Source organism: Stenella coeruleoalba (assembly GCF_951394435.1).
Source record: "Stenella coeruleoalba genome assembly, chromosome: 6".
NCBI lineage: Eukaryota > Metazoa > Chordata > Mammalia > Artiodactyla > Delphinidae > Stenella > Stenella coeruleoalba.
Window position 1 is genome coordinate 46805172 of NC_137151.1, and position 14479 is coordinate 46819650.

General features: G+C 36.3%; 1 protein-coding gene across 14 annotated transcripts in view; it reads left to right on the plus strand.

Moving 5' to 3' along the window:
- Window positions 1-14479, plus strand: part of MBD5 (methyl-CpG binding domain protein 5) — a 404533-nt gene that overhangs the window by 375908 nt on the left and 14146 nt on the right. For 13 of the 14 annotated variants that reach the window (XM_079924733.1, XM_079924731.1, XM_079924740.1 and 10 more), the window contains 2 exons: window positions 338-546; window positions 4100-5308. In XM_079924733.1, the coding sequence (XP_079780859.1) occupies window positions 338-546; window positions 4100-5308 (1418 nt within the window). The remainder of the gene's footprint in view (window positions 1-337; window positions 547-4099; window positions 5309-14479) is intronic. The other variant, XM_079924736.1, reaches the window with a different exon arrangement.

The window sequence follows — 14479 nt, forward strand, 5'->3', positions numbered from 1 at the left end:
GACTAATTTTAACTTTTAATTGTAGTTGCTCTAACAAAAATGGTTTCAAGGAATTCTATAACAATGAAAATCAATATATAAGGATTGGCTAGTAGATAGACCAAAGACTTAACTTGTCTCTCCGTGATACAAAATCAAAACACTAATTGTGAAAGATGAAATTAAATAATAAAACTACTCTTTCCTTACCACTTAGTAAGACTTTGAGGAGAAAAAGAAAAAAGAATTACCATGTAAGTCTAGTTTTTAGTTTTTGTTTTAGGAATCCTCAACAAAGATAGGCATAGGACCTCCAAAGAATCACATTGACTTATATTTTATGTTTTTCAAACTATAGGTGACATGTCCTCAATAAACAGTACTTTGAATAACCATCAACTGACTCATCTACAGTCGCTGTTAAACAACAATCAGATGTTTCCTCCAACTCAGCAACAGCAGCAGATTCTTCAGGGGTACCAGAATCTCCAGGCTTTTCAAGGACAGTCCACAATTCCTTGCCCAGCTAACAATAACCCCATGGCTTGTCTGTTTCAGAACTTTCAGGTACTCTCCTTCCCTGGGTTACTTTAGTAGAAAACAATATTTACTATTTGTTTTACTTAATTGGGGGGGAAGAGACAAAAGAAGGTAGTTATGTACCTTTTCACCTTTACTTACTATTATTTCTCAATAATGAATATTGTTAAACATTCCAGTTTTTTGTGTGAAGCATTTTATTTTGTCTGAAGCATATCACTGGTCCTTTTGGAGCTGTTAGTAAAAACTGATCATGTTACCCTGTTAAACCCTTTTGTGGTTTCCCATCGCTCCCATGATTAAAATCCACATCCCTAACATGCTTACCCTGCCTCACTCTCCAGCCCCAGCTCTCACCACTCCCTGCCCGGCTTCAGCCACATGGTCTTCTTTTAGTTCTACAAACTGAATAAATTCATGGTAGATTAAGGAGCTGGATGGAAAGAGTAACACTAAATAAATACATGAAAAAAATATAGAATATTTAAAAATAATCTTGGGGTAGAGAAGCCTCTTTCAGCAAGACACAAAACCAAGAAGTCAAAAAGAAAAGAGGTAACAGAATTGAATACATAAAACTTTAAAATCTGTATGACCAAAGGTATTCTAAACAAAGTTCAAGACAGGTGGCAACCTGGCAGAAAATACTTGCATAATAATAGCAAATAATTCCCATTCATAATATTTTTAAAGCCCCTACAAATTAGGAAGAAAAAAGATAATTGATTTGAAAAATGAGCAATAGAAATGAACAGACAATTCAGAGAAAATTAAATAATAATTAGTAATAAGCATGAAAAGAATAATCAGAGTTATATAAATTACAACATTACTATGTTCATCAGATTGATGATATCCCTTGCTGACAGAGGCATGGGAAAATGGATTCTTTCAGATATATGTTTGTCTGATTGTATGCTGATATAGTCCTTTTGGAGGGTAAAAAAATATATATATATAAAATATATATATATTTATATATATAAAATATGTATATATAAAATATGTACATATATATACATATATTTATATACATATAAAATATGTATACATATACATATATACACACACCTCCTTTGACCCAGAAGTTCAACTTTTATGTATCTATTTTAGAGAAATCTTCAAATGTGAACAAAAGGGCACAGTCTAGAATGTTCATTACAACTTGATTTATGGCGTCAAAAATTAGAAACCACTTAAGCAACCATCAGGAGGGAAATAGTAAAATATGTTATGCTATATCCATCTATCTAGTAGTTTACAAGATTAGGTAGATTTACATAATCTGATATAGAAGATCCACAAGATTACAGAGCTCCAATACTGTAGTATTATAGAACAATACTAAAATACAATACCATTTATGTGAAAGAAAGAAAGAAGGCAGGAAGAAAGGAAGGAATGGAAGAAAGAAGGGAGACTAGATATACACCTACACACCTTAAGGTATTAAAAACAAGTCTGCAAGGATGCACTAGAACATTGATTACTTCTGAGAAAGAAATGGCATCAGAGTGGCATGCAGAAGTACAGATTTGGGTGGGGAAGTGATGAAAGCTTTTCTCTTTTCTGACAATGAGAAAATGTTCATATATGTCTTATATAATAAAAGAATTTAGAAGGAAAGAGGACGTGTCACTGAGTAAATAGGTAGATAAAGCCTGAAGGGACTCCATTAGATTTAGCAGTAAGAGCATCCCCAGTGACTTGGTGGAATGCAGTTTTGGTGGAGTTGTGGGAGCAGGAACCAGACTGCAATGAATGTAAGGATGAGAAAAGAGTATGGATTACTCTTTCAAAAACTTTCAAAAACTTAACTATGAAGAACATACGAGAAACAAGGTAGTGCCCCAAGGCGGGTGTAGGTTGAATGCAAACTTGTAAAATATGGAAGCCACGCACATAGGTGAATGCTAAAGGAAAGAGACCAAAAAAAGTGGAAGAGATTGAACATAAAGAAGAAAAGGGGTAACAGATAAGGCAAGATCCCTGAGGAGAGGCTTGGGATCCACAACATGAATGGAGGACGACTCTCAGAGAGTAGAAGGGGCTCCTCTTACACTGGGAAGCAGGACAGGATCAGGGACACATATACTGCAGAGAAGTGTGTGCTGCCGGAAGGCAGGGAATAGCAGAGTATAAGAATTATGAGAATTCTTAACCTGTGAACTTCATTATCTCTAAGTAAGGTCATTTCCTAAGAATACTGTGGGATATGGTACAGCAGCTGGCTTGAGGAAGTGGATAAATACCTGAATAGTTGTGAGAGGGAGTGATACCTAACCAGAGAATCATAGGATTGATGGGAACGTAAGCCCCCAGCTGTGGTTGGAAGCCATAAGTTCCTGTGGATAGATACTCAGCATCCTCACTGTACATATAGATATATAAGGTAGGGAGTTAAATTGATCCAAGATTGGGATTTTATCTGATAGGTGTAGACAAGGGGAGAATGGCATGAGTGTAGTTGTGTGCTGATAGATCCCAGGTTCTGGTTTAATAGGAAAGGATATAAAGACAGGAAGGGAGTGATCACTGTGGGGGAAGAATCCAAAGTATCAAGGGTCTATAGCAGCAATTCTTAGCTGAGGTTGGTGAAATTAAAATAACCTGTGGACTTTTTCAAATTGCACTCATCATTCCTGTCCTGAGTATTGATATTCTTCCCTGGCGGGCATTCCCTCCCTTCACCACTTCCCAATTAAGCATCACCTCTGTAGCAAGCCATTGTCACTGTTGGCAGCATGGGGGTGTCCCTCAGGCAGTGGCCTGGTAAGGTTCAAGAGTAGGCATTACTACCCTATTTAAAGACTTCAAAAATTTAGTGTCATATCAGAAATAGTTTATTGTTAAGAAAGGGGTATATGTATTTTGTTTTGTTTTATCTTATATTTCACTTAGATCAGTAGAAATATCAGTGAGTTAGAAATCATTTTTAAATCTGCTTTCCTTTTTAATTTGAGCTGTGCTGGTGACAGATTTGTTTCTCTCTTTGAATTCCAAGTTGCAAAACCTGTAATGACACTGAAAACATGGAGTCATCACCTGGAAACATTTTGGTTTTTTTTTTTTTTTTTTTTGCGGTACGCGGGCCTCTCACTGTTGTGGCCTCTCCTGTTGCGGAGCACAGGCTCCGGACGCGCAGACTCAGCGGCCATGGCTCACGGGTCCAGCCGCTCCGCGGCATGTGGGATCTTCCCGGACCGGGGCACGAACCCGTGTCCCCTGCATCGGCAGGCGGACTCTCAACCACTGCGCCACCAGGGAAGCCCACCTGGAAACATTTTGTATCCAACCACCTCAACTTTAGTTTTCCTAGAGAGTGTTTAGTAATGATGATTTTTTAAAAAAACCTGTTACATGTTTTAATCAAAGAAACAGTACCCAAATATAATCAAGACATAAGGCTTTCTATACAGAGTGACTTTTAATTTCATTTTTGAGTCTTGTTCTTTCTTTATATTGCCTTCCTTGTTATATTTGTTTGTCTTCTGGTAAATCTTAAAATTATGATCTTTCTCTTTAAGAACTTGAATATTTTTTTCTCTGTCTCTCACTGCTTCCTGTCTATTTCTTTAAGGTGAGAATGCAGGAAGATGCAGCTCTCCTAAACAAAAGAATAAGCACTCAGCCGGGGCTCACAGCACTTCCCGAAAATCCAAACACTACACTTCCACCTTTCCAAGATACATCTTGTGAGTTGCAATCGCGGATTGACCCATCTCTTGGTCAACAGGTGAAGGATGGCCTCATTGTGGGTGGCCAAGGTGATGCTTCCATAGATGCTATTTACAAAGCAGTTGTTGATGCAGCCAGCAAAGGAATGCAGGTTGTCATCACCACTGCAGTCAACAGTACAACTCAGATCAGCCCCATTCCAGCTCTGAGTGCCATGAGTGCCTTCACTGCTTCAATTGGTGACCCATTAAGTCTCCCCAGTGCTGTCAGTGCGGTCATTCATGGACGAAACATGGGCAGTGTTGACCATGATGGTAGGCTGAGAAGTGTAAGAGGGGCTCGGCTGCCCAGCAATCTGGACCATGGGAAAAACTCAAACGAAGGAGATGGGTTTGAATATTTCAAGTCGGCAAGTTGCCACACATCTAAAAAACAGTGGGATGGGGAGCAAAGCCCTGGAGGGGAGCGAAACAGGTGGAAGTGTGAGGAATTTTTAGATCATCCAGACCATATCCACAATAGTCCTTGTCACGAAAGACTCAACAATGTCTCCACACTGCCATTTCTGCCTGGGGAACAGCACCCAATACTGTTACCATCAAGAAACTGTCAAGGGGATAAAATTCTGGAGGAAAATTTCAGGTATAATAACTACAAAAGAACTATGATGAGTTTTAAGGAGAGACTAGAGAACACTGTGGAAAGATGTACACACATCAATGGGAACAGACCTCGACAGAGTCGGGGCTTTGGAGAGCTGCTGAGCACCACAAAGCAAGACCTGGTCCTAGAGGAGCAATCTCCGAGCTCCTCAAATAGTTTGGAAAGTTCTCTGGTCAAAGACTACATCCATTACAATGGAGACTTTAATGCCAAAAGCATTAACGGGTGTGTACCTAGCCCTTCAGACGCTAAAAGCATTAGTAGTGAAGATGACCTAAGGAATCCAGACTCCCCCTCTTCAAATGAATTGATACATTATAGGCCAAGGACGTTCAACGTTGGCGACTTGGTCTGGGGCCAAATCAAAGGACTGACTTCCTGGCCTGGAAAATTAGTAAGAGAAGACGACGTTCACAGTTCTTGTCAACAAAGCCCCGAGGAAGGGAAGGTATACCAATCTTTATCCATTGTCAAATACTAACCTTTGTTCAGATATCAATTATTATTTTTTTTATCATCACTTTGGATTCTTCATGACTCATTGAGGTCTCACAAACTTCTGGAGCATAAAATGAAGAGGGGATGGTTGTAGTCACCAAAATGTCGTATCGTCAAGGGGTGAGTTGTGAAGCATTTGTAGATCCCACTAGGGCTCAGGGTGGCTCTAACCCAAGAATCAGATTTCCAGAATTTTGTTAACTTTGCCTTCCTTCCTTGCATGTACCTAATTCTTCATTCATACACAGAGAATGAAGGCAAGTGGCAATGATGGGAGAAAAAAAATATATGGTGGTTGCTGGAAACCAGCAGTGTGGCAGAGGTAGGGGTCCTCCCAGGCAGCAGGAAGTGCCCGGGGACTGCATCTCTCCCGTATGCTGACAGTGACACATAGAGCTGGCGAGAGGGTAAAATTGGGGTGGAGTTGCAGCCATTTCTGGAAGCAGCAGGTAACATCTGAGTTCAGAATGGAGTCTCCTTTCAGGAAACGTTCTGGGCCTTTATAACATATGGAAATGTTTAACCCCATAGTCTGGTTCTACTTAACACAATCTGATCACATAAATTCAATGAAAACTTCTCCATGAAACTACCATTCAATTTAGAAGAAATTAGTAGGGGTCTTCTGAGCTTCTTTTTCCTCCTCACAATTGGTAGAATTGACTCACTAGGCAAGAAATATGCAGAATGTTTAAAGTAGATAGAAAAATTTATATCCGAGCAGGAGGAGATAATAATGTACATTCCCCACATATGATGAAGAAACATGTAATTTTTCATCTCCTTAGGAAATAAAAATTCCTCTTACAGGTATATATTATTCTCTTAAAGAGTATATTGTATAAAGCTCTTTCAACTCTGCTCAAACCTCCACTGGCATTTAGGTTTCATGGCAAAGGAAACCAAAAGCATTCTTGCCAGCACAATAAAAGGATTGTCTTTCTCCAAATGACCAGGAGGTCCTTTAACCCGTTGCTTATAATGCCTAATATATACTTGTCAAGATACACTCTGGGCATAATGTTTCTACCTTTGATAAGAAAATGAATTCCATACTCCTATTCACAAAACATTTTATTCTCTAATCTCTCTGAGACCAGACAATCATTCTTTAGGTTGATAAACCTAAATATTTTTGACAGTTTATTCAAAATATAATTAGAAACAGCAAAACTGGGCTTTTATGATATAAACGGACCTGCTACACATACAAGATGTAGACATTAAACTGTTTTATAATCTCTGTGCAAATGAAACCAAGTCTTTTTTACGTGCCATTTTACCAAAAAAAGCTTAACTAAGGAAAAGATTATGGCCTCACTTTCCTGGAAACATTCTTCCTGTCCTAAATGACTTGTCTAAATATCTTTTTATGTCCTCAGGAGAATAAAGGCATGTACTTTCAACACATTTCACATTAAACAGTGGTCCTAATCTTCTGCTTAGTCTGTGTTAGCAAATTCCTGAGATTTGAGTTCCTCACTGATGTTTAAGGAGATGCACTTAAAAAAAAAAAATCATTATCTAAGAGTCCAAGAAACATTTATTTTACTTTATTTAAATACTCAACTGATTTTCAGTCACTATAAAAGTGGTTCAAAAATCCAGATTCTTCTTCTTTATTATAGACAATAGGTAGATTCCTAATAGAGAGCATAAAATTGTTTCTGTAAATTCAAATATCCCCCCTCCCATTGGCTGACATTGTAATTTTGCATTCTCAAAACTTTGATATCAAAATCTTGATATCAAGATACACTAAAAATACTTCCGGTAAATCAGAAAAAGTAACTGAAAGCAAACATTTAGAGGTGAAAAACTGAAAATTTATAATAAAATATTCATGATAACACATGAAATGTTTATCTGTCATTAAAAATCAAGGTATAACAGCCTTAAAAGCTCTAGGGCACTTAACATTTAAAAAAACCCTCTGGTCTTTTCAGGACCTACCTCACTTTTGCACATAAAAAAACAAAGTGCTATTTCACAAACCCTTTTTCCCCCTATAGTTCACCAAACAAAGGAAAGGCTTCCTCATACCTTATTTAATGATGCCCAGCTAGCCAAACCCTGTTCTCAGTTGATAATACCAAGAAAGGTGAAATTTCAAACACAGATCTCTCTGACTTCAAGCCAGATGTCCTCTGCCTCATGTCTTGGTGATCCTGGTCTACCTAGAAAGGATTAAACTATGGTTAATATCTGTGTAAGACAAAGCATGATCTATTTGAAAAGATCTCCTATAAAACATGTTTTACAGTAAAATTGGTTTAAAATTGTGAACCAATTATGATGTAAATTTTATTTACATTGAACTCCTTAGTCCTCACAGTATTGGATAAAGTCTTCCACGTTTATAACTAGACTTCTGCTTTTAGAAAGGTAAGCAGTGTATTAGGTTTCCTTCCATATACTGCCTGACATTTTAATGAAGTCAAGAGAGGAAGACAGAGACTGACTTCATAAACTATTTGTTTATTATAGTAAAATCTTATTAATTCTGTCTTGCTGATGTGGAATGTGGGACCATTTCCCCCAGTATGTGTCTCTGTAGTATCTCAGAAGAAAAGGTTCGCTAAACAGTTTGCTTACACATGATTATTTAAAACCTTCTTAGCCTCTCAGATTTTCATACTAGTATTTCTGTGTCCACCCAAGTATGTAACTTAATCCAAGATCCTGTCAGATCCCACCAGATAAAATCTGTGTTAACTCAAGTTTTAGAATAGATTTATTATCTTACCTCCTCCCATCCCTCACATCTCACAAACTTATTATTTGTTTTCTGTTACAATCTTTGTTCTCAGCAAGTCACTTCAAATCCTTTTTGGAAGCAGGCAAAGTAGAAAAAATAATAATAATTAATGAACACGACTGCAGGTTACTAGTTCAGATCAAGCCAGGCCCCTCTCATGTTTCAGGTTGCATGAGTGGTCTCTGGACTGAGAGGTCAGGGCTGTGATTGGAGCAGGCGCTGAGATCTCCAAGTTGTCCATAACCTGATACTTTAGCCAACTGTTTGTCATGATAGTAAATGACTTGGTCAGCTTAGAAAGACATTTTTAATCTTCCGTGGGGTGTTAAATGTAGAAGAATTACTAATAATGCATTAGAAATGTCCTGCAATTTCTGAGATTCCTTTCTAGGAGGTATGATTTCTAAATATCAAATACTGTGTGAACACAGTCCTCAGAGAACTAGAGAGAAAGCCAGGTGTGGCAAAAAGAGGCCTGAGCTTCGGGCATTCTTGTGTGGGCTTAAACTCACCTCTGCCAGTTACCTAAATGGTCCTGAATAGGTATATTAATCTCCAGAGCTGAAATCTCCTCACTGCTCAAGTGGGAATATTAATTCCTACTCAGAATGATGTTTAAGAATTAAATGCATTACCATAAATAGATGGTACACAAAAGAGGCTCAGTAAAAGTTAGCCGCCTCCTCTCTGTTGTCTTTATTAAACAACCTTATGTATATGTGCTGCCAAAGCAAGCACTGTATTAAACAACCTTAGGAATTTGGATTCCGCCATTATAGAATTGTGGTCATTTGACCTTCATTATTGTTTACCTATGCATTATCTGTGTAAAAAGGACTTACTAACCAGGCTGGGGGTGAAAGCATAATAATAACATATTTAATGAATGAAATAGTTTATAACTATTTTTTCCGAACCTCAGGACATTGCATACAAATTGGCATATCTGATTATAAATTACTATTAGCTGTTCATTTTAAGCAGGAGTTCTACTTGGAAGCATTTTAAAGCACTTAGTTTGTTGAGTGAATTTGAAAGCCCCCCCTCCTCAATGTTTCTAAACACTATAAACTCAGACTTTCTTCCTCTACCTTCCTACCCCACAAAACACTCAACAATAATTAGTAGAGATTTTTAACAGTCTGTGTAAAGTTGCACTGAATCACCCCTATATAATACTGTCCCAATATTGAAGCTATGTGACAGCACCGAAGGATGTTATGTGCCTTATATAATGCCATTCAGGAAGTGGTATCTCCTTACTGATTCATTTTTTCCTTTGACTATCAGTTTGTAACGAAGTACATTCTAGAAGATATTTATACTTTTTCTAAAGAAGTGGTACAAGCTTCTATCTGAGCCATGAACCCTTTATAGTTTCAGATTTAGTGGCCAAGAATAAGACCTCAGTGCTTAGTCATGGCTGGAGAAATGTACTGCCAGATCTTGGCACAGTATTAAGGAATTCTTGGAAAGGAAAATGGCTTCCACTGGCATTATACCTATACACTATGATGTACAAACATTTTAAGCCTGTGCGACTATGGGGGGTAATGGTTATCTTTATGTATTTATTTCAATAACTATTTTAAAACAGGAAAAAATGCTCTTTTTTTCTAAGATATATTTTGTAATTATCATCCACCATCTTTGATCTTACATTAACTAGCCTAAAAGGATTGACTATCAAGTAATAATCAAAAAATAAAAATCTTATTTTTTTCTGAGTAGATTATTTTTACTCTTTTTGCACACTGTCCCATTGGTCTCCATATTTCATTGTTACATTCGATGTGTGTTCTGACTCAAGCCAAATTTAGGAAAGAATTTATTTCTATATTGGCACCAAAATGTTCCCTTTCAGTGAAATGTTTGTTGTTGTTGGACAGGTAGAGACATCTCCTGATTACCCAGAAAAGTTCTACATGTTGGTTCAACACCACTTGGTTAAATGAAGACGTTTTTAAAAGCAATGGGTAGGGTGCTCATTCTCTAGACTCACACTTTGACTTTTTTCCACATGGTTATATTTGACAGGTAGGGATTAAAGTAGCTCTCTGAATGGTTGTTTAAAACAGAAAGAACTCATCATTATTAAAACTCATGCCAAATTTTTTTTGACACAATCACTTTCTGTATGTCAGTTCAGTATCACATGCACTCACGTTTTGATGTTACGGAGCAAAACCAGAGATAGCTTACAGTGGCATTCTGGGGATGTGTAACTTGAGAAATTGAGCCTGGGAACTAAATTTGGGAGGTGTGCCCTCCTGTGAGGTTTAAACACTGTTACTTTGAAGAACATTCTTTCTGGGCTTGATTATCAGTGTTAACTATTTATATTCTTTGGTACTATCATTCTCTGTTGAAAGTGTTCTTTGTGTATTCCCTTTGCCTTATGTATTTTCTTAACCACTTCTGGAAATGAATTATTTTCTCCATACCCAGTCAATATCCACAATATTTTGGCTGCATTTTGGCTGGTGGGGCGGCTGGGGCAATCAATGCTCTGTAGCAACAGAATCTTTTTGAGAAAGGAGCAAAATCGTTTTTGCAAAGGAATAAGCAAGATAGAATCCAGGCAGACAAAGTCAGTGCCTGATCAAAATTTGAAAGGTAATAAACATGAAAAACTAGGTAACATCAAAAATATGAATATTAGGGAAAAGACTAAACTGAGTACAAAGCTTAGGTAAACTTTAGTAAATTGTGGAATACCATGAACTTTTTTTTTTTTCTGAGAAAGATTAAAGAGGAAAAGGAGGACTGTCTCCATTCACAGATAACTGAGACCAAGCACAGAGTTCTTGAGCTTGTTAATACAGTTGTCATATGGTTAGTAGCAAATGAAATCTCAGGTATGAGGCAAATACATGCTTCTGTTATATGGACTTTTAAACAGTGTATCCTTAGAAGTACAAGTTTATTCAAAACATTTAATTCTATATGTCATATGGATCTATATGAAATGTATTGTCATATTTAGAATAGATTTACTCTAGTCCTATAGTATAGTTCTCTAGTACTTAAAAACGCTGCTATCTGAACTGAAGAGGAAAGGAAACCAAGAAAAAGCCTCAGATAATGCCACTGACTAAAACTGTAATAATGTGGATTTGCTTAGTCTCTTTGAAAAAAATTGTGATTCACTTTATGGATTTTTCCTTAAGTGCTATTGTTGGAAAATTAGATTCATCCTTTCTGTCACAGGTGAGTCAACTTTTTACCCCCAAATTATTTGTTTATCATTAATTCCCATACTTGCAAAACTGTTGAAATATTGCACCTAAGTTAGCAAGACATTTTCAGCTTGAAGATTAAAATAGTTACTATTAAAATAGTTACTATTTAATAAATATTTGATAACAACAAACCTAATAAATGCCTCCTATTTGCTTATTGCTTCAGAACTGCATTTCCCAGACTTCAGCTCAAGTCACATGGTACCTGTACTATTAGTTAAAATTTTTCTTTAAATTCATTTACTCATTTATATATTCATTCAACAAATATTTTGGGCACGTATTATGTAGGCACTATTCAAGCCACTTTAAAAATAACTTCTAGTCTTATTCTAAGATATATGTGAAATCACAGGTATAATGTTTTCATATTTTTCTAATATAAATTTATATGGGTATATAACTATTAAAAATGATTAAAGGTCTGTCCATGTTCCACCTAAAACAATTTCACATGCCACCGGTGGCACTTTGGGAAAGACTGCTTTGGTGTTTATAAAGCACCTTCCTGTTTATAATCTTTTTAGATCCTCTCCATAAAGATGTGCACAATTATTTCCATTTGGAGCTCAGGGAAGTGGCATTCCTAAGGGCACAAGTCACAAGCAGTTAAACCAGGCCCCAACCCTGGTCTGCTAACTGTAAGCTTAGTACTCTTTGCATGATACCATTCCCCCAACAACAGGAGCTGATGACACTGTAGAAATGGGATGGGAAGTGAAGAATGAAAAGGGGCGATTGAGGTCAGCTGTTTTATCTCTGTTATGAAATCTGTGACGTGGCTCTGCTCTATCCTTTGACCTTTGTGTGACAGCTTTGCCTCAGCACTAAGTACCAACAAAGTAATCACCAAGAGATTTAATCCTGTTATCAGGGATTAAAACCTGCAGGGAGTTTTGACATCTTCTCTAGTTAACTGGCTCTATTCAAAAGTGATCTAGGATCTTTGGTCCAGGTTCTTCTAATACATACTATACCTCGCTTTCAGAGGGTCACTTTGGCTCTCTGAAATGTTTGTGTCTCCTTTTGTCATAAACTTACTTCTGAGATACACTACATGCTACTGTGCTGACCCCAGATCAAACTTAATTAAATTACCAAATGTTTAATACGTGCCTTTTGAACAGAATAAGCAACCAGAGCTTCAGACTTGTTCAGAAAACTCAAACTTCCACCATATAATAATGTCTGGCTCTATGGGTATGTTTCTAACCCTACAGACAGACTACAGGACTATTTATGTCAAAGAATTATTATATCTAAAGAATCTGAATGAATGAAAGAAGGGATTTAGTATTCAACATATGTGTATATTGATACCTGAGGTAATATATGTACTATAAATACATATAAGTTCTGGATATCTTTCTCTAATTCTAGAATGACATATGTGCAGAGTTATACCATGATAGCCATTACTGTTAGCATCATCACTGTTAGAATGAGAATATGTTGGCAGATTATTGGTAAAGATACATTATAAAGTTCTCCCCCAATTTCTCACCAAGATAGCAATCAGCTTATGGAGCTTCTGCCTTTTGGATATACAGGAATATAAGATTATGAAATTACAGATTAAAATAGTGTCTTAAATTACTTGCTCCTTCAGTGTAAGTTTTATTTTAAAATATGTATGTGTTTAATCTTTTTAATGTTATATTTATGTATTTGATTCCCAGTACTTTCTTCATTTACCAGTTAGCTAAGTAATTTATGAGGGAGTATTCATTAAATCATTAAATATGATTTCTATTTGACTAGAGATGGAATTTATTTTGTTGTTCCCTGATACCTTTGGTGGGGGAGGGGGTGGGTATCTTTAAAGACTTTCTTGAATATTGTGGAAGTAGATGAATATTTCCCCAGAACAAACACACCCACTTCATGTATTATATTTCATAATACAGAAGAGTACTAAACTTGTGAAACCAAATAAACTAAACATTTACTTGTGGATATGTATGATCTTGTCATCTCAGAAATACAGAGTGATGTGTGTCTTACTTATATTTAGTTTCAGAAAGCACCGTCATTGCTTTCTCTTTCAAGGTCATTGAATCCTTTATAAATAATGTAATTTATTATGAGATACCATAGAACCTTAGAGGCATATTTAAATGAAGAAATCATGGTAGAGAATTAGTTCAAAAAAATCACCAGAAAATTGTCCAAGCATAAAAAAATTTTTGAAGATAAGTTTGAGCAAGTATCATCTAAATATCTATAAAACTATAATTGGATTTAAAATAATTTGACCTAATTTTTTGAGTATTGTGTATATACATATATACCTACATGTGTATATATGTGTGTGTATATATTTATATATATACCTATATATATTATGTATATTTCAATGTATATTAGAGTTGGTGTGGTGGAGAGAGGCTGCTTTGGAGTCAGGTCTGAGTTTCAGTGCTGGCCATGTTGCTTAAACTCACTTAGTCCCATCTGTAAAGTGACAAAACAATACTAGTGTGCAGTATTACCACATTAAATAATGAAAGAGTACCTTCTACATAATAACTGCACAAGAAATGCTTTTACTGCCCCTTATTTCTTAATTAAAAACAAAAATAGATGATTTTTTAAAAGTAGTTCAACCTAACTTAGTTTTTAAAATTAAGACCAATTGGGTAAGTTTTCATTGTGATGTGTTGCTTTGTTTCACTGTGAATCTGCTTTCTGTTGCCTGCGTCAATCCCTACTGAGATCTCTCACTACACCAGTTTGTGTCTAATAGAAGTTTATGTTACAGGAGAGCTTTCTCCTGGCTGCCAAGAAAATAATTTAAATATAAGCAGAATTAGCTATAAATTACATAAATGTAAGGTGTGAAATATCTTTCATACTTTCTTTGTGTGAGTGAATGCACGATAGAACCTCATTTCTAATGTGAAATGTGAAAAGGTATCCAGGCACCTTTTTTTAGAAAACAACACATGGATATATTCATCTTACTTAAGCTTTTCCAGTCATCCCAATAAGACACTTCATCACTCCTGTAGAATTGTTACTGGAACAAAGTTCTCTCTTGTTCTGGCACAATACATTAGGTATCCCCAATGAACGTGTGTATATAAAACATTTGGATCCTTTGGGACAAAATACAGAAGTCATG